This window comes from Haemaphysalis longicornis, unplaced genomic scaffold (genome assembly GCF_048455015.1).
Source record: "Haemaphysalis longicornis isolate Haplotype H1 unplaced genomic scaffold, Haemaphysalis longicornis Haplotype H1 scaffold_2, whole genome shotgun sequence".
Taxonomy (NCBI): Eukaryota; Metazoa; Arthropoda; class Arachnida; order Ixodida; family Ixodidae; genus Haemaphysalis; species Haemaphysalis longicornis.
The window spans coordinates 136773958-136794513 of NW_027526295.1; the positions used below are offsets into that span (position 1 = coordinate 136773958).

At 43.3% G+C, this 20556-nt stretch overlaps 2 protein-coding genes across 2 annotated transcripts in view; both read left to right on the top strand.

The window, feature by feature from the left end:
• The window catches only part of LOC144168308 (phospholipid-transporting ATPase ABCA3-like), a 55033-nt gene extending 52793 nt beyond the window's left edge, over positions 1-2240 (top strand). Inside the window, exon 8 of the mRNA XM_077697318.1 lies at positions 2130-2240. Coding sequence (XP_077553444.1) covers positions 2130-2240 — 111 coding nt within the window. The remainder of the gene's footprint in view (positions 1-2129) is intronic.
• A 60-nt stretch (positions 2241-2300) lies between these two features.
• LOC144168309 (phospholipid-transporting ATPase ABCA3-like) overlaps positions 2301-20556 on the top strand; it is an 84263-nt gene continuing 66007 nt past the window's right edge. The window contains exons 1-6 of the mRNA XM_077697319.1: positions 2301-2414; positions 7507-7624; positions 8960-9114; positions 11582-11737; positions 12812-12984; positions 18911-19121. Of these exons, the coding sequence (XP_077553445.1) occupies positions 2301-2414; positions 7507-7624; positions 8960-9114; positions 11582-11737; positions 12812-12984; positions 18911-19121 (927 nt within the window). The remainder of the gene's footprint in view (positions 2415-7506; positions 7625-8959; positions 9115-11581; positions 11738-12811; positions 12985-18910; positions 19122-20556) is intronic.

Here is a 20556-nt window from a genome sequence, read left to right on the forward strand (position 1 = left end):
AAAAAGATAGGAAAAAGAGCTAGCGTAAATGTTGTGTTTTCCGCTCCCAACAAGCTTTCCTCCATGTGTTCGGGAGTAAATAAAACCAAAAGAACAGTGCAGTCTTGCTCCGTAAAGCACGAAAACCGGTTTGTTGAATGTGTTAAAGGCGTCGTCTATTCCGTTCCGCTCTCTTGTGGTAAAACGTACGTAGGCCAAACTGGACGATGCCTCAATGAAAGATTAAAAGAACATAACTATAACGTCCATACGGCGATTAGTGGCCACTTAGGTGTCCACTGTCGGGATTGCCGCGACTGTGCCCCAATATTTCAAAAAAACGCAGGTCATTTCACGACACAAAGATAAAATAACAAGAGAAATAATTGAAGCCGCAGAAATATTGCGCAGAAAAGATAAATGTGTTAGCGTTCCTTCCTTGTCCCTCTCGCAGAAAGAGATTAATTATCTGTCCCTCAATAGTACAGCAAGTGTTTGTGGCACATGGCGTCGGTGAAGCGTGACGAGCTGCTTCGTATCTCCCTCTATCGTGAACTTTCCGGTTTTTCTTGTGCTTTTGACTATTGCATATATATGTGAAAAGCCAAGGAATAAACCTCAGTTTTAAGTCAGCACTCGTGTTTGTCACCTCCTTCTTCTTGTGTCTTGTCTGGGTTTGCGCTGTTCCCTGTTTGTAATCATGCACCAACTCGCCAAGCCTTAACCCTTGCATTCTTTATTTGCAGATTGGATATTGGATTCCTAATATGACTTTTGAAGATATGCCCAAGAAATCGGCGGAGGAAACGCACAACTTCGAAGCTGAGCCAAGAGACAAAACAGTGACAATAGAAATCGTCCGTATAAGCAAGGTAATACTTTTTCCGAGGAGCTGTATTGAAATACCTTTCCATACCTTTTTCGATGTGGGCACATCAAAACTCTGAATGCCTTTCAAGCGCGGGGTGTTCTGCAGCCGGAGTTGCCTGTAGAACTTCCCTTAACTCGGCGGTGACTACTTCTGCTACGGCGGCACGACACACCATCCACCACTCATATTACCTCCATCTATTCCCTCGTACTCCCCTCCCTGTGCAACGCCTTGTGTGCAAGGGTACGGTTCGTGTACAATTACATCCGCAGCTATTACTTTAGAGTCAATAAACATGGAATAACGGCATTAGGGAAAAGAAATGAACAACGGCGCAACGTTTGAGACAGACCGAAGTCATTCGAAAGCGTAAAGCGGATGCGGATTGCGAGAAAATGGTGTAAAGCGGCAACTGAACGAAGCCCTCCGAGAACGCGCGGCGGAACCAAACAATTACGGCGCTTAGTTCTACAATAATGCTTTCGCATTGATAACATTTAGTGATTAGTTATCCTCGGACCACGGGTCAGTTACGATTACAGTCGGCGACCTAAATGTCGATGTAACAGAACCGAAAATGGAGGTCTTTTCGTGGTTCGCGCTGGATACATTTATTTCGCGATATCCTATAAAAACCGGTTCAACAAAGTGATTGTGAAGCTCCGCTTGTCATCCGCATTAGCAGGGCAGAATGGCCTTGAATATTTTCATCAGAATAAAGTTTGCTCTGTGAATTTTCGAGTAGTCGCCGACCGTTTATTCGGACACCGAAAACTTGGACACACTTGTTTATTCGGACACTTTCGCGGCGCGGCTACCTGTCCCATTGAAGTACATGTATATCCACGACCGATATTTCGGATGCCGCGCAGCCCGCCGTTCGATTTTTCGGACGCCAGCTTCGGTGCTCTCACGGTGCTCTCACGGGACCTGTTTCGCCACCTGGCGGAGGCGCGGACAACAGAAGGCAGTTGTCGGACTGCCCCGTACGTGGTTGCGCATTTTGGCCGTCGTCATGGTCAGTCGTTTTCTCTGCTTTGTGTACCGTTGAGTCTGTTGCTTGGCGGGCTGAGACTGATCTTCTGAAATGGCTCCGACACCACCCGCGCCACCACGGCCACTTGCACCGTCAGGACTGCGCCGTCAGGAGCTATCCCGAGTTACAAAGAAACGAGGCAACTACCAGACAGTCACGGTGGAGAAAAAAGCTAACCTTATCTGTCGAGTTGAAAGCGGCCGAACGCAATGCGAAGTCGCTCGCGATTTTTTGGTTTCAAAGCAAACCGTCTCCGATTACTTGAAGAACAAGGAGAAGATCCTGCAGGCAGCGGAAGAAGTGTCTGCGGTAAAGCAGAAGAATCTCCGAGACGGCAGCCACCCAAAGCTGTAAGAGGGACTTAACATGTGGCTGCGCGCAACTTTGGCTAGAACGGTGCCAGTTTCTGGAGATATGCTTAAGAAAAAGGCAGAGATGCTCGCCCTGCGCATGGATATTACTGACTGCAAGTTAAACGATGGCTGGCTGCGCACCTTCAAGAAAAGATATGACCTGGCCTTTAAACGCGTGTGTCGCGAAAGCGGTGCAGTCGACGTAACCCTTCTGCGAATTACCGCACCGACAAGCTGTGTTCCCTGCTGTACCAGTACACCCCAGACAACATATTAAACTGTTATGAGACTGCCTTGTTTATGAGACTGGCCGTGTTGTGGCGACGGTGCAGTGCGTTCCAGTGCCTGCGGAGGCTGAGAAATGAGCTTCAAGTGATCGCACGTGGTCCTTTGTCGTTTAGACAGGGCTGTGGTCGTTTGTTCCGTTTAGCTGGCATTGAGCGTCAGATGCCACCCTAAGGATTCTCTTCATTGTTTCCGTTGAATGGCACATAGAGTAAGCACAGTTACAGCGAGCGAGTACTGTGTGATGTGCAACACACTCTGCGTCGAAACCGATGGCGTTAGTGATTTGTGCAGAACCAACATGTCCTCATGATCATCATCATCCTCATTTTCCCCTTAAAGGCCCCTATGGGGTATTACATAAGAGAGGGGGGAGGGGTAAGGTCACGAAGGAAGACATTAAAAACATGGTTATAAAATAAAACATACCTGTTAGGCGAAAAGCAAACATGCAATGAAAAAAGATGGTTTGGAAGATTCGTGTACATAGTACCATGACGCATAGATAGCAAAATGTGCAGTCTAGAACTCGCGTTCCCTTCAGTTGCTTCAAGGCTGGTACAATGAAGACAAAGAGGTTAGCATCTGGATCACTAGCATCGAGGTGCAGAAACTGAGCACGGGTGTGAAGAAATTGGAGGTAAAAAACACGCACGGGGTGCGGTTGTAGGCAGTATGTGGCGCGGTCCTCCTTTGTTCGAAACAAAAACGCGGCGACAAACTTGTATTACCTACGTTAAACAACAGGTGCCCAGTGCACACAGAGCAGTTGCTATGTGAGGACACTGCCCTAGGTTTGGCAGCTTTGAAATGCGGATAGCCACAATTTTAAAACGATCTTAAAGGGGGTACCTCTTACCCTGTTTGTAGATGAATGAGTAAATGGATGAATTCTTTATTTCCACTTTTGTACATCTATATATACAAATATTTCGGTATAAAGTGGCGGGGCCAGAGAAAAAAGTTGTACTAAACAGCCTCACTAGCCCTTGGCTCTGTCAGGTACAAAGCAAAGACAAGGTGGTCAGACAACAAGTAAATCACACAAGAAAATCGACAAAAGGCAAAAAGGGGCCGCATTGCTGCACAACCAAAAAAAAAACTGTTAATGAGTCTGTAGTGAACTTCTCAGCAAACTAATATCTTGTATATTGGAATACATGGTATCCATGTTATGTTTACACAACCGGTTTAGCAATGAGGGTAGCAATAAAAGCCATAATTTTAGCAATAAAAGGCATAATTTGTTCTGTGGCACATTACAATACATTTTCAGGTTGCCGTGTAGGATATGAGGTAGATTTCGCTCGGTAAGGTTTGCTGGTGGGAACGGGAAGCTTTTCTATAGGCCGAGAATAAATTGATTTCGCAGAGTCAGAATACTGAATTTACTTAAGGTATTCAAGGCGAATTTCATGGATTGGTCTATTTAAATATTGAAAATTACTCCCAACGCTCTTTTTTGCAAAATATTTTTTGTTTATTTGTCTGCGTTATCAGGCCCCAGACAAGTTGACAACAATTTAGATGAGACTGAAAAAGACAGTGGTAGAATAGTATTTTTACTCCAGTTGGTATTACGAATCTCAGTTTTGATAACGCGCCCACAATGGAAGATATTAAGAATAGTATTTTTACTCCAGTTGGTATTACGAATCTCAGTTTTGATAACGCGCCCACAATGCAAGATAGCTTATTTATCACATAGTTTACTTGAATGTTCCAATTAAGTGAATTGGAGAAATGTACACCTAGAGTTTTAAAGTCGCTCACGACCTGAATATTTTGTGAGTTATATGAAAGGGTACAGTTGTCGGGTAGTTGCTTATTTTTAGCGAAAAAAGAACATAGCATCTGTTTTATACACATTAACTGGTAATTTATTGTTGTCGGACGATTTCTCCGGCGCCAGAAATGTTTGGTTCGCAATAGTTACTAAATTAGAGTATTTTGGTCCAGAGAAAAGATGGCGGTGTCCTGTTTGGCTTGCGGGGTCGCAGTAACTATATCATTAATGTGGATATTGAACAAGAACGGTCCCAAAATACTTCCTTGCGGTACTCCGGACATGGTCCGTTTTATCGCAGAAGTTACGGAGTTAATTTGAACGTATTGGCGACGTAGGCTCAAATTTGACTATCAGAAGTAACGCGTGTCCACGAAACCCATATGACTCTAGCTTTTTAAACAGAATATAATGTGATAGGGAGTCGAAGGCTTTCGTAAATCTACGAAGAGGGCTAGTGCAACGTTTTGTTTTTCTTGTGATTCTAAAAGAAATTCCTTCTGAATAATAGTATAGCCCGAGGGTATAAAGCCGTACTGCCAGTCTGTGAAGATTTTGTATTAGCAAAATTGGAAAGTCTCAACAAAATAACTTTTTCAAATCCTTTTCCGAATACTGGGAGAATTGAGATAGGACGGTAATTACTAAATTCATTTTTTACTTTTTTTATGTATAGGTATAGCTTTCGCAGTTTGCATTCGTGATGGCAAAACTGCTTGCTAGATGGCAAGGTTGAAGATAAATGAAACCACTGGGGCAATCTCTATGATAATATGCTTGACAGGTCCTATCTGTATATTATTGCTATCACAGGCATGGCTCTTATTTATACTTTGGAAAACGTGCATTACTTCGGTGACGTGAACTGGTAGTAGGCTAATAATAGAATTTTTATGCTTTCGACGTTGTCATATGAAACAGAACTTGTGGTGCCCTGAAACATTCTCGCAAAATATTCATTGAAAGCGTTTGCAAGGGAACATTTGTAAGCATAATGTACGATCTCAGACAGCAAACTATTGGACCCGCGCCGGTTTAGGAGGTTGTTAAATATTTTCCGTGTACAGCCTGTTTTGCCTCTAGAAGAATTAAGGTTATGGTAATAGGCTTCTTCTCCTTTAGTTCCTTTTAAAGGTTACTTCTCAATATTTTAAATTGAGTAAACAATTTCTTTCCTATCGACGGAACGCTTAGATAATTTGGTTTCTTGCTTGATTTTTGCAATGTCCTCGACAGTTATCCATGGTTTTTTATTTTTACTTTTACGGCGATTGCTTGAAATATTACATTGGCAATAAATGTCCTTGAAAATCTCAGTGAAACATGTATAAGCACCCTCAGCAGTGGATTGTTTTTATACGTCTTGCCAATCTATTTGTGATATCAGAAGCCTAAATCGAGCGAACGTTATCGTCGTTATAATATGAATGGAAGTACGGTCTTCTTTACGTTGTCTGACTGGTGGGGGCTGGGCTTCTAAAAAAACAAATGTGGTCATGTGGTCACTTACTGCTGTTAGTATCGTGCCTGAGAGCGTTGGTAATTTACTATTGTCGATGAGAAAAGGTCAAACGAGGTTCTGGATTGACGAGTGACTCTAGTGGGCTCGCGTATAACGTTTATGTATCCGTAACATGAAATTGTTTTTCTTAAATCACCTTAAAGGGTAGTATCTGTAAGCATGACGATATAAAATCCCCTCCTTCTACCAGCTGGCATCGATTCTAGTTTGCAAAAATAACTTTGTCTAGTATAGACATAAATTGTTCAAGGTTTCTGTCTGGGGGCGGTAAACTGTTGACAGGATTAAGTTGTTAGTTTTATGGGTTAGTAAGATTTAATTGTTGGATTTTATGGTGATCCACAGGGCATAGCTACCACATTTGTAGAACGTAGTTCACCTCCCTAGGAAGACATTTTTTGCATACCGAGTGAAAAGTGGGCAGAGTTCGCATCCCTTTAAGGAAATGCGTACCTTCCGATTGCTTTTTCATTCTTAAAAGAAATGTAAGGCCTTGTAGAGGAGGCACTGTGCTCAACTTGTACATTGAATTATCTCCCGAATGATTAAAAGTGCTTAGTCGGTATCCTAACAGACATTTATTTTAGATAGCAGGATGTTTAACTTAATACATGCGATATATAAGTTATGTGAAAACGCTCTAGGGCAATATATACCACTGTGAACAGTTATGCTCTATTAACATACTATTGTTAGAATTGACATGGTGGAACGCTGTAATGTAATTCTTACTTGAATTACTTGAAATAGTATACGAGCTATTTTCGACAAGTCATTGCTGACCTCAAACATACGAAATTCGGCGTAGAAAGATTGTGCGCTTGGGACACGCTGAAGTAAGGTAGTGTAGACACTCTGCCACTGAAAAGGAAGGTACACAAATGCATATAGCGGGTGATAATTTGTGGGGCTCAGAATTGGGGCGTTACAATATACCTTGAAGGAAAACTGACGTCAGCCTAACGAGCAATGGAATGTATGACACGAGTAAAGATTTAAAACAGGTAATGAGCATGCCATGGGAGGGAACAAAATCACGTAATGACATCGTAGCTCAAATTAACCGTAGCAGCGCCTTTTGTGCTGTGAATGCAAGCAGAAGAACGGACAACCGGTGTACCATCAGGGTTAGCAGAGTGGATATAGAGAGACCAACCTAGGAAAAACTCCGAGGCAAGCTGATGGATTCGGATGCAAACAGACGGGAGAGATTGGAGCAACAAGGCAGAGGCCCTTTTATCTTGTTGTGGTAACAAACCGTACGTTCCTGCTGATAGTGAAAATGATGGCGAAAAGAATATACTACCTGAAAAGATATCTAAAAATGTCCACGTATTCATCAATGCGCACGTCGAAATATTCGAATGACGGCGCGCCACGTGTGTTTACGTGAAATGCAGTCCATCGCTTGGCTTTTCATTGAATTGTACCAGGAATATTCCCACCCCCGTACGTTTGGCTATTTCCTGTTGTTGAGTTGTTATGCGTCCGACTATTTCTGCGTAGGGTGTGCCAATCGTGGATTTAGGTTGCGCTCGTAATACCATTTCAGTGGCAGCTAGGTTCAAGAACATTGTTTCCCCGATATAACACAGATATTTCGACATTTTGGAAATGGCCAGAAACATGTGACTAATGAAGTTATTTGCTTCATTTTCGGCGTCGTGCCTGCAGTATTATGATGGCGTCGTCGCCGTTAACGACGTCAGCCTACGCATCTATGAAAACGAGGTGACTGTTCTGCTCGGCCATAACGGCGCTGGAAAGACGACTTTGCTCAAAATGATTACAGGTGAGAGCAAGTTTCCCCTAGTCGTGAGCAGGGGCAGCTTTAATGGTGGTAATTATTTTGTGGCACCTGAGTGCAATCGGTTGAGCGAACTCTAATTTGCTACTGTATCGCGTAGAGTAACTCGCGTCGTCCTTTATTTAGCTTCAAAGCCGTATTTTTAATTCCTGCAAGTCGGAAGAGGTCAAAACATCGTGTTCCTACCACGGCTGTCCGGTCGACTGCCTTTGAAGCTACAAATAAGATCCTACAGCAGGAAGTTTTGTGACGACTTTTAAAGACGATAGTCTTTCTTGGGCTATTGAACGGGAGAATTTTGGTAGGTCTATCTGTATGTGTGTCTGTCTGTGACTTGATTCAGCCAGCCGGGCAATGTAAAACAGATGCTGCGCAATAGTCCTATATACCCACAGCCAAATCTAAACGTCTAAAGTCCGGTGGCAATGTTCATCCTTCTCAACATTGTTGAACGAGATCAAGATTAGCGCTTGTCCTGTCATCTCTTCCTTGTGCGTCGTCGTGTTTGTGCGCTGTCAACCCCTTCATGAGAACATAATAACATTACGCAAATATGAGAGAAAATGAATACGCAAGGGATAATTGCTGTGTTTCTTTATGGATGCTTGATTTTTGCGATAGCAAATGAAATACTATATCCACTGCAGAAAAAAAAATCACTCCGCCGCCCGCTGTCGTACGCGCCACTATAAGTTCTGGCGGTATTTTAAGAAGTCAAATGGCAGTAGTTAGGAAAGGTTCCACTAGTTAGGTTCCACGTTCGGCTTGGAACGCACGCGCAGAAGAGCAAGGTAGTTCTATTAGCGTTGAAGTAGGGGCGCCTCGATTCACACGCGTCTCCGGCGTACGGCAACGCTGTCATCGAGGCACCCGGCCTGGAGCAATAAATCGCGGTAAATTTAAATTGACTTGAGCAAACCTCTAGCGTCTTTATCTTAGGAGGAGTGTGACGGGAGAGGACCAGCATAAGAGGCAAGCGGGAAAGCGAAGGGTGGCATTTACTTTGCAAATATCGACGATCGTCTTTCGTCGACATTTTCAACGAAAGGAGCAGATACGCAGCCAAATTTTTTGTCTTAGCACAAGATGTCAAACAAATTGAACTGTTAAAATGTAGGTTGCAGCTTAGTGGAACCGCAGCAAGTGTCTTTATATTGACGTGTTCACTGTATTATACTGTTCGAAATATTATTTGTGGTAAAGCACCCGTAGAGAGGGCAGGTTCGTTGATGTCCTGTATTGCAACAATAAGCCACATGCTGCAAAAATATCAGATGCACCTAAATCATGAATGCTTGTTATTTTTCGCGCCATACGCAGGATTTCTGGGCTCCAGCAAGGGCAACATCATGGTGGGTGGGTATGACATCGCGACTTGCACCAGGGACGCTCGGGAGAGCATCGGCTACTGTCCGCAAGACAAGATTCTCTTCGATGAGCTGACGGTGGAAGAGCACGTCATGTTCTTCGCCATTGTACGCGCGGATTTTACGGTTATATGTATTCATTTTTTCTGCTGTTGACATCCTAGCCCGCCATTTCTTGACAACGATTTACAACTGCTTTCTGGACGTGGTAGCCGTCCGGAAGCTGTACACCCGGACTTAGGGTGCTTCGGTTCACGCATGGCCCCCCGTACAGGATGGAGACACGTATACGTTGACACCGCCATTTTGGGTCACTCGCTCTATGCCGCAATTATTGACTGCCTGAAGTGTTTGCCGCAAGGCAGTTACTCGCGAAGTTTAAATCATCTTATCTATTTCGCGTTGCTTTGTCTTGTGGGAAATGAAAACAACTATGCGTTGAGCACTTTGACCCATTAGCGGCGGCACGGGACCGTTCAACGTGTGTCTGCACCCTGGGCGGCAGCGCTGAAATCGAGGCACGCTACCCGAATTTGGTTTATAGCGTCATCTGGTGCTTGATGGTGCCTCCGCCCGGCGCGTGTAACCGTTTAAAGATCGAACTGCGTCCGACGGGTCGTGCCAGGACCTATATTATTCTGAGGCCTCAGTACTTAGCGGCAACAGTAATTACGCATGCTACTAAAGCAGTGTAATGTGAAGTGGAACAAACAGATTGGGTCAAGACCAAAACAACTTGTGTGATGTAAGAAGTTTCCCTGCAACTTCCAATCAATCCGCATGTTTTTTGTTGGTGAGCATAACCGACAGTAGGCTGACGCCGTCGGTGGCACGCGCACATTGCGTTGCGATTAATTTTAAAAATTTGACTTTTTAATAATAAATGAGCGAACACTTGTTGCGTGTCTACAACAAATTAAAGTGCAGCAAAATTTAAGAAATAAATGATTCTTTCCATGCACTTCGTTTTGTCTCTTTGTCTATGCGGCACGTCGTGTAGCCAATAATAATTTACAGCATCGCCACAAGCCAGACGTTTCCAGCTTTGCCCACAATTTAGGGATTGAGTGATGCTGTTTAAGTGGAGAAGGAAGATGGTGTTTGATGGCTTGGGAAATTACGCGGCTGTAGTATCTTAAAGTGGAGAAAGACTGTGCAGACGTTCGTCAAAAATGAAAATGGAGGCACACTCGTAGCAAATGTGTTTTCGTGAACAGAAGTAGAGTTGTTTGTTATTCATGAGCTCACTATGGTTGCTCTGTTTATTTTACTTTGTCAAGGGCTACCAAGGGGGTGGCTAGAAAGACAGCGATATAGCCTGTTATTACGCCTAGAGGTTGGGATTGTAGACAACTGAGTTTTGGTGTACCAGCTAATTATTGCACACTGCATGGCAAAGCATCCCGACAGGTGCGAGCGGCTGTTGGTGGTTGCATGGCATCTTCAATAGTATTTCGTGGCAGCAAGCGAATTAAGGTCGATTAAACTTCCTTACCTCGCAGTGGTGAAACATTTGTCCACAAAATGTGCCCGGTGGCCGAATTGTATCAAGAACAAAGCACGAAGATGAAGAATTCTTCCGAAAGTTCAGATCATCCATTTGGAGCTGTAGGAGCGAGCAGTGGGTTTCAAGAGCAGAAAAACTACGCGTCAAAGACAAGGCAATGATGATATGGGACAGGGCGGCGGGCGCAGTTTCGTTGTGATATTGCTTTGTCTTTGACCTGCAGTTTTTCTACTCTTGAAATGCAGTACCGGCTATCCCAGCAACACGCTGTACTGAGTAGTGGGGTGTCGTGTCCAAATGATGTCCATGGCATCGTTTAGTTCGGAAACAGTTTGGGAGTGTGAAGGCGGGCGATAATATGCGCCGGTAATCAATTTCCCGTGCCCAATGTCGACGTAAAACCCCATGATCACTATCAATCTGAATTGAGCGAGGTTGATACGCCTTTCCGACACCAAGTAATACATTACCATTCTGACACAAGATGAAATCGCAGTGATGTATTAAAGCAAGAAAAGGCAGAAATTTCGCTGTCATAAAAATGAGTGTGCAAGTGAGTTCCACCTAGCGCAACCATAAGCGCTAAGGCTATCAATAACAGAACTAGGACATCCACGTTTGTTAGTTACTCTGGGAATGTTTGCCGTAATGATTGATTCTGAAAACATCGATGCACCGCGTTCTTTCCGCCTGTTCAACCTAGCAACGCTGAAGGGGAGCTGGTGCATCGCACTCCAGGCAAGAAACATGAACACGCAATACCCCACTTCCACGCGCACACAAACACACGCACACACGCATCGTCATAGGCATCATCATGACTTTTCTTTGCAATTTCCAAAACTCGCCGAAAATAAAACGAAGTAATTTTCTGTAACTCCAAGTATCTTTGCGAGTAATTCTCCTAAGCCGCAACATTTTTCATGCTTGAAGAAAATTAGATGTGAATTTACATGTGGTTTTGTGATGACGTTTCTTTTCATCATTGTGTTTATGCTCTTCATTGGTATTTTACTTTGAGGCTGCATAACTTCCGATTTATCCATTCTACTTTACACATGCTTGCAGGCGAAGGGAGTACCGCGTCACAGGGCCGGGCTTGAAGTGGATACACTTCTATTAGACACAAGTCTGGCTGAGCACCGGTCTGAGATGGTGTCCACTCTCTCACTGGGGCTTCAGAGGTGCCTCTGTACCGCTCTGGCAATCTTGGGCAGCCCGAAGGTGCGCGCGTCACCCGGTGGTGATGCACCTCATTACATATTATTTGTGGCTCCTCCGATAGAAGCAAGGCTTGTTTTGCAAGAGAACGCAAGCAGTGAAAGGCAATGGCTTCGTATGAGGGGAAAAGAGCACGCAAGCTATAGCATGCACAGGGAAAACAAATATCACTCACTGATTTTTTGCCGCACTTTGTTGTTTTTGCAGTGGGCATAAGTGCGACAATTATAATAATTGTTATTATTGTTAATTTTGAGGAAATAAATTTGTACTGCAGGAATTTGTGACCGTGATGTGGCATTACTGGCTTGAGCCGTTTTTTGTTCGTGTTCAGCTCGAAAAATTAATTGTGGCAAGGAAACAAGCTGTACTTATCCTAAAAAATGTGCCAGCCTCTCATTGCGCCCAAGGCTATGTGTGGCGAAGGAAGTGGATAGAAGCATAATAATGACTGTTTCCGAGTGGAAATTTCAGGGCCAAAGTGCCGGCCGATTATTCTGCTTCAGTACAATGTTATCACTTAACAATGCATACGCATTCTTAGAGCAAAACGCAAAAATGATAAAGCGAAGAAAACCCAAAACATTAAACGCATAGAAAAAAATGGCAGCATCTCCACTCCGTGGATGATGGCGAGGGTGCGGAGTACCGGGACTTGAAATCACATCCAAGTTGCACCCTGAGTGACATCCGATTTGTGCCGCGACCGTCATTCGATTTGAGCCTTCGATTATTCCCTCAATGAAACTGCCGCTCATGGCTCAAATCGAATTTCGCTTGATTTTTGCTTGATGGTGGTATACGCACGGATGGACGCGGACGGACATTGTGCGTTCCTGAGGTACTCCGTACCTAAAATTGCTTCATTAAAATTTGTAGAGTTAGTCTAACCTATAACACACTAGCCAAGGCCTAACCATAAGCTAATGGACGAGTACTGAGTGTAAAATTTGGAATTCCTGGTTCGGTTTAATTAATTAGAACAGGACATGATTTCATTCATATACATTGCATTCCGTGCTCAAAAATAAGCTTATGCACATATTGAGAAAGCCATCCGCCCGTTATCTTGCCTAGGTAATTATTCTGGATGAGCCAACAGCCAACATGGACCCCGATGGACGGAAAGAGGTCTGGGAACTGCTGCTCAAACTTCGTCGCAGCAGCACTATCCTTCTCACAACGCAGAACCTTGATGAAGCTTCCGTACTTGGAGATCGCATCGCCGTGATAGCGTGCGGGCGCATAAGGTATTGCATTACAAAGCTTCTCGGTGTTTTTACGGACCTTTGGTGACATCTACAACACCTTTTGTTAAACATGAAAGCCTTATACTAGCCCTGAAAGAATGCAACCGAAGGGGTAACTTTTCATGTCCGTCTAATCATCTTTGAAGTTGAAGTTGAAGTTTATTCATAAAAAGTAAACGGTTACAAAGTAAATTTACAGACAAGGGTCCCGAAGTCAGCGACTGCACTGGGACCCTCGATGATGAAGTACACAAAAAACGTTACAGAAGCAGCAGTGGAAGCGAAAGCAAGTGCAATAAAACATTTGTGAAGAAAACAAATAAGCAAGAACTTGTAGTGCATGGTTTTCATATGGAAGTTACTAAAATATTAAGCTATGTACATAAACACGGCATTCAAAAAACAAATTGTCATTATACACAATTAAATACTAACGGTTTACAAAAGTACACAAAAAACTACTGTGCAAACAAATGACGAAAGTCAAACCAGCAAAACAAAAAAATTAGGAAACATATCAGGTTAGAAGAAGATTTTTTAGAGATTTTTTAAAGGCTGTGATAGAATGTGATGATTTAATATTAAGTTGTAGGCGGTTCCATAGATTAATTGCGGCAAAATGGAATGTTTGCTGGCCATAATTAGTTTTTACCTTAGGTAACATCAAGTTATTATTCAAGGCAAATCTAGTAGTGTTATGGTTCACTAAAGTACCTACGTCAAGAAGTTCAAAACAATTGGTTGTTGAGTAGTTTGAAAAAAGAAATACCTAAGTTATAAGCAAACAATGCTGTGACCGATAAAACTGAATTTTCGCGGAGTAGAGGTGATGCACTTGAATGGCGAGGGCTGCTAGTAATGATACGGATAGCTTGATTTTGAATGTGCTGAATGGATGATAGGTGGGTGTGATATGTGTTACCCCAGGCAGTGATTCCATAGTTGATATGACTGTGCATGAAAGCGAAGTAAAGTGATAACAAAGCTTTAGTTGGAAAGAATGGTCGTTCCTTCAGCAATGCCCGGATGCCAAATGCCATTTTTTTTCTGATATGATCAACGTGAGATGTGAACTTAAGGTTAGTGTCAAGAATTATACCAAGAAATTGGACGCAGTCGCATGATACGATCCGATTAGAGCCAAGTCTTAATTGTGGCAACATACCTAACACTTTCTGGTGGCTTCTAAAGATCATAAATTTAGTCTTAGTAGGATTAATAATTAAATTATTTCTGCAGCACCACTCAGTTACATCCGTTAAAGCAGCGTTTAATTTATCAGTTAGAGATACTATAGATGTGTCTGATAATGTTATTGTGGTATCGTCAGCATATAAAAGACAATTGTATCGGTGTAAAAAGCTGGGTAAGTCATTGATATAAATATTAAACAATAAGGGACCGAGAATGGAACCCTGCGGGACACCTTGGTTAATAGTTTGACAGTCAGAGAACGAGCCAGCTGCAGCTACCACGTATTGCCTATCAACCAAGTAGTAATTTTTTAATAGAGTAAGTGCTGGACCGGTTATACCATATGCTTCCAGTTTCATGAATAAAATTTTGCGAATAATGGTATCGAAAGCTTTTGTGAAGTCTAAGAATACTGAGCCAACATATTTACCACAATCAATAGATTTTTTAATAAAATCGGTTAAGGTTAGTAAAGCCAAGCTAGTGAAACTTCCCGCACGAAAACCGAATTGTGAATTATCTATCACGTTAAATTTTTTTAGATAGTTAGTTAAGCGTTTTACAAGTAACTGTTCGATGATCTTGCTCAAACTCGAAACAATTGAAATTGGTCTGTAGTTGTTAATTAACTCCTTGTTACCTTTCTTAAATACTGGAACAACCTTCGCCATCTTTAAGTTTTTAGGAAAAATGCCAGACTTAAAAATAGTATTAGTTATGATACTTATTGTTTCTGAAACGATATGAGCAACAAGTTTCAAATGACTCATGGAAATGTTATCCAAACCGGGACTGGTATTTTTGAGGTTACAAATCGTTAAGTACACTTCATTGGCAGTAACGGGGTACAGATAAAACGAGTGTGGGTAGCGGGGTAGGGAGTGCTGATCAGTAGTGGTAATGCTTGGGGTTGATAATGAGAAAAAGTTGCTGAAAGCATTAGCAACGTCGGATGGCTGAAGAAAGACGGTTCCGTTAAAGTTAATTTTGTGAAAATTATTACGCGAGGACAGTGTATTTAAAAATTCACCGATTAGTTTCCATTGTTTTTGGGGGTTATGGCTATTATTCGTAAATTCAGTTTCATAATATTGCCTTTTAGCAAGCTTAAGTAGATTACTGAGAGTATTAGTATATTTTTTATAACGTTGGGCTAAAGCAGTGTTAAAAGGTTGACATTTTGTTTTCCAGTAAAGGTTATCTTTTTTGCGTAAACTGGTCTGTAAGGCATTCGTCATCCAAGGGTTGCATGCGTGTTTGAACTGATTTTTACATTTAACAGTTGTTGTGCTCAACGATACAGCCTTCAAAAACAACGTACAGAAGTCATCGACAGCCTTCACAGGGTCAACAGCGGCATTAACAGCAGACCAGTCAGTACTGAGAATGGTATCAGTAAATTTATGTTTAGAAAAAACAGAAGTAAAGAAGGATTTATCAGGGAGTGAAGCTGAACGATCTAATGAAACAAAAGTAGGATAATGGTCAGTTATGTCAGTGCACAGTACACCAGATACTGGAGTCGGGGTTAGATTAGATAATGCGTGATCTAGAAGTGTTTGAGAACCCCTTGGGCTGCATCTTGTGTAGGTGTTAATTAGGGATTCGAATCCATAACCAGAGAAGCAATCAGTGTAGTCAGTATATACTTTAGCACTTGTATCGAGAAGGTTAATGTTTATGTCACCTAATATCAAAACGTTCTTATTTTCGAATGATAGCTTGTTAAGAATGGTATCAAGAGCATGAAGAAATTCAGGAACAGAAGAGGACGGGGAACGATAGACTGAGCCAAGAACGAAATTTCATGTGCAGCTTTCCCGCTCATGGCAGTCCTTTCAACAGTGATTACTCTGCAATTTTTTAGCGAAATGAAAATGTTGTTTTTCACAGCTAATATTTGAGGTAAATACTTGCTTTGTGCACAGTTTCAAGTCGCGCACGTTGTGCGACTGGGTTCCTGAGCCATGGGAACTATCCCATAGAAATGCATGGGGAGTTAGATTTGACAGCGAATTACACAAAAATATATTCAGAAACCTGAAATGTTCTTTTAGCGTTTTAATCTTCACGTTGACTTCTAGCTTTATGCCAAATATCATTTTCCTAAAGCGGTTTTTCTAGGTTCCGGAGAGGTTGTAATTTTGAGCGAGAAAGCTGGGTATGTTTACGATTATATGCAAGTAAAGGATCTTCTATTTCTAACCAAACAGCTTCGCAGTTGCTAATATTGAAAGATAGATCATGCCTGCGGGTGTAAACGACGGTGGGATCAAGAAAAATGGCAGCCCCTCCGTAGCTATCGGAGGGTCGATGACAGTATTCAGCCTGATAAGGTGAAAATCCATGCAAGTTATTATCGCTATCAGAAAGCCACGTTTCAGAAATGCATATTGCTGAGAAATGGTGGTCGAGGGACGTGATAAAGTTATTGACATCATCATTATTTTTTCGTAAGCTTCGCGCGTTGAAGTGAATCAATGAAAAATTATTTTTTGGTAGAATATGATTAAAGTTGTCTGGAGATAGCAGCGACATGAAAGTTTTGGGCGCGCAGTTGCGCGGGGGAAGCGGCAAGAGATGAGATGAATGATATTAGGTGAAAACGTGCAGGTCAGATTCGGATGAAATGCGATACGTCTTACTGTCGCTTGTCTTGCGCGCCAAGATGTGGCAGTTATCAGTCCACAAGAACTGCCAGCCCTTTTGCTTTTTGAGAGCAAGTGCCTTGCCGAATAGCCTTTTGTTGTCAGCGGTGAGATGGTCATTTATGAACACTGGCGTCTTAAAGCTTTCCGGAAAACCAATCTGGTTGGTACACAGACGAGCCTTCCTGGCCTTGCACAAGAAATCGTTCTTCTTTTCGCGACATAGAAAGCGGGCAATTATATTTTTGTCACCAGATTTCGCGGGAACGCGCTGGACGATGTCTAGGTCGGATGGCGCAACAGGACACTCAGAGACCTCCCCTATCAGTTGAACGATCGCCGCACAGTCCTCTCCCTGGGTAGAGGGAACACCTCTAATCTCTACATTGTTGCTTCGGGAGTACTGTTCTAGGTCGGCAACTTTCTTTTCTAGTTCGTTGTTGCTCAATACAAGTGCTTTGTTCGTGGAAATGAGCTCGACCTGTTTCTCCTTCATCTCATCAAATAGGTCGCTCATAAGCTGAACACTTTCAGCCAAGGAGGCCTGCTCACCCAGCCCTTGTTCGCTAAGCTTTTCTTTGATTTTTGTTGTTAGTTCAAGCACTAATGCATCTAAGTTCCCCTTGAGTAGACCCTCGAGCAACTCAATCCTTTTTGCGAGTTCCACATTCGTCGGCATCATTCAGCGCAGAGCAAGTACGGCAAAACAGAGATCTGGGCAGCAGCTGCGGCGTAAGCAAACAATAGAGAGACCTCTGAACCTCAAATTTCGTGGAACCAACCTGGATTGCAGAGCGCGAGAATTAGATGCGTGGACTGGTCGCCGCAACCACCGCTGCCGCCTTCAAGTTTCCTCATCGTTATAAAAAAATTCCCCTTCACCTGCGCCCTGCGGCAAGATAAACGCTTTGGAATAAACTGACGTTTTAGAGGCTTCAAGTTGGGATGAGAATAGATAATACTGCAGGGAAATGGGACGGATACAGGAGACTCTTACGACTACAATTCCTTCGTTAAACGAAAGTAACTGTATACATGTAAGTACAGACCAAATTACTTGTTCGCTTACCACCATCCTTTCTCCTCGTTACTTCTGCGCAGGCCTTTTCGTCCTCACGCGGATAAATTTTGAGCAACCTTCATTCCCTAAAGAAATAATGCAACAGTGGCCCAATGGGTGGTCCTTACGTATGTAGTGGCGCTTCCTGTGAGGGATTTTGTCTAGTTCTCCTGCAAAAACAGCCGCCTCTCGGAGTGTTCTTGCATGTATTCCCAACTGTGGCGATCAGCAGGCAAAGCATTTCGTTAGTTCCCATCGCGGGCGTGCTCTTTTGACCAGATCGGATGCTGCCGCGCCCATGACACTGACGCCTGCCGTGTAAATCCTGCGCGACTGACATTATCACGTCACGTTCGTGTGTTATGTTTAGGACAGCTTGAAGGGAACGGTTTTCCTTGCCGGAAATCCCTCTTTCATGTTTCGCCTTCTTACGCTGTCAGTTTGGCCGACATCTTACTAGCTATGGCTACTTTCGATGCTGTTAGGTGTAAACGTCAACTGGCCTGGGAACGTGTCGCTAGCAATAGTGGCGTCACTTCTGTCTGAGTTGTCGTTCCAATCGGTAGGAAGTACAGTTCTTGCTGTCGTACGACAGCAAGAATTTAATTGCGCTGGGAGGTCCTCCTGTTGTGAAAAGTAATGCGGAGGTTGCAGCTGGAAATACGTGGATGAGGGAACTCTTCACAAGGCGGTGGTGCTGTGTCACTTCACTGTACGTCAACTCAGTGGGGTGACGTAAAACGCTACACCGAGGTGCTCTGGTTGCAGGTAAATCTTGAGCTGTGGTTCAGGTTTGATAGTAGTGGACGGGATCGGTTTATGTAACTTGGCGTCGTTGCTACAGTCCTTCGATGTGGGTCCACTCAAAAACGACTAACTAGAAAGATTCTTAAGAAAAGTAACTCTCACTAAAAACTGCGAGCAGTATTTGCTTTGGCTCGTGATAGCTAAGTTTACAACTGTTCTATTTTTGGAATTTTGTACGAAAGCAGTTAGTTATGAAGAATACGAAATTACGTTGTAGGTGCGTCGGCTCGCCCACTTTTCTAAAAGAGCGGTTTGGCGCCGGCTACCACCTGCACATCAACAAGCGGCCAGGTTGTGAAGTCCACCAGGTCAAAAAGTTTCTTCTGAAGCATGCTGCAAAGCTAAGACTCCGAAGTGATTCAGATAACGAAGCCGTGTTCGTGCTTGGTCAGATTGTGTCATCACGAAAAATCATCGAGATGTTTAAGGTACGTTCTTTTTCATGTTCACTTGTTTACATGTGTATACATGCTAGCAATACTATGGGTACAAGGCAGACATCAAACCGAAATCGCTGGAAAGCGGCGAACAGCGTAAATGGGTGGAAAAATGCTTGCAGAAGAGGAATTCTAACTTCAGGAAAGCCCGGGAGTTTGGGCAGGAAAAAAATTTGTTGAAATGTTCTCTTTTTGCAAGATGCCCTCTAACACGCTAAATCATCAGTCAATTTACAGGTGCTTTGACATTCGCATTAAACCCACAGGGGGATGTTCATTGCCCACGTGCAGATTAGAAAATCGTAGCATTGAGGGTATCGCGTGTTCGATTGCAATTACCATTGTTCTACTACACGAGTGCGCATGCCAGCGCCTGTGCCGTATTCCTTTTCTTTAACCCGCGACAAAATATCTATGCGCTCGTGAGTGTTGTTTTTATGTCGGGCAGCAGAAGGCCGCAGTGAACGTCGTTTAAAGGAAAATGCTTAATATTTCTGGAATATGCCTGGCCCAGCCTATACCGCACCTAACTCTACAGCTGCCAACCAAATGTTCCAAAACACGACTTTTTTTAAAAAAGAAAAACGAGTTTGAAAGCAAAGGGTCGGAAACACGAACTGTGGACGCCTGAGACTTCGTCAAGCTTCGGCGCAAAAGCGTTAGAGTCCAGGAGACAGCTGGCAACGGGACCGTGATGAACGTTAGGGTAGCCTCAGCGGACTCTGAGTGGCGTAACCTGCTGGTAATTCCGCTTTATGGTAGATTGGAAGCTCCCTCGCCAAATGAGCAGAGCCACATGCAAGACAATCCGCAGCCATATAGTTTTTCGCACCGCTATTTGCATCACTTTTAGTACAGCGAAAAAAAATATTTTTTGTTATAAAGCCACTGGAATAAGCACCAATAAAGGAATCAGTTTTTTAATAGCGAATGTCACCGAGAAGGTAGTTTGTGGCAGGTACAAGGCGGTGTATGTTTGGGGTAATTAGGTGAAGAAGCTTAAGAGATCATCAGGTAGCCTGATAGACCTTTCGACAAATGCCTGGAGCGCTAGCTCATGAGCAGGAAATAACTCCGCCAACACCACCCCGCCATCATAAGGGAAGCCAGAAGGCAGCAAACGCAAAGAAGCTACCGTCCGCCGCGGCGCAATAATGGCATGCGCTTCTCGTAAAGTTGTTTTCCCCATAACTGGGTGAGAAAATAACCTGTTGCTCTTCCTCTATTTCAAGAGCACCATATTCTCGACTTTTAATCGAGAGGGTCGCCGACTGACAGACCCTACAAGATCTTAGAATTTCAGCGTAGAATTCTGTCGTGTGTAATGACGGACTGCAGCAAACGAATGCAGGATTTGTTACTAAGAACGAATACCGCTGCTTGCTTACCTTACCGCTGCTTGCCTGTTTAGTCATCGAGTTATAAC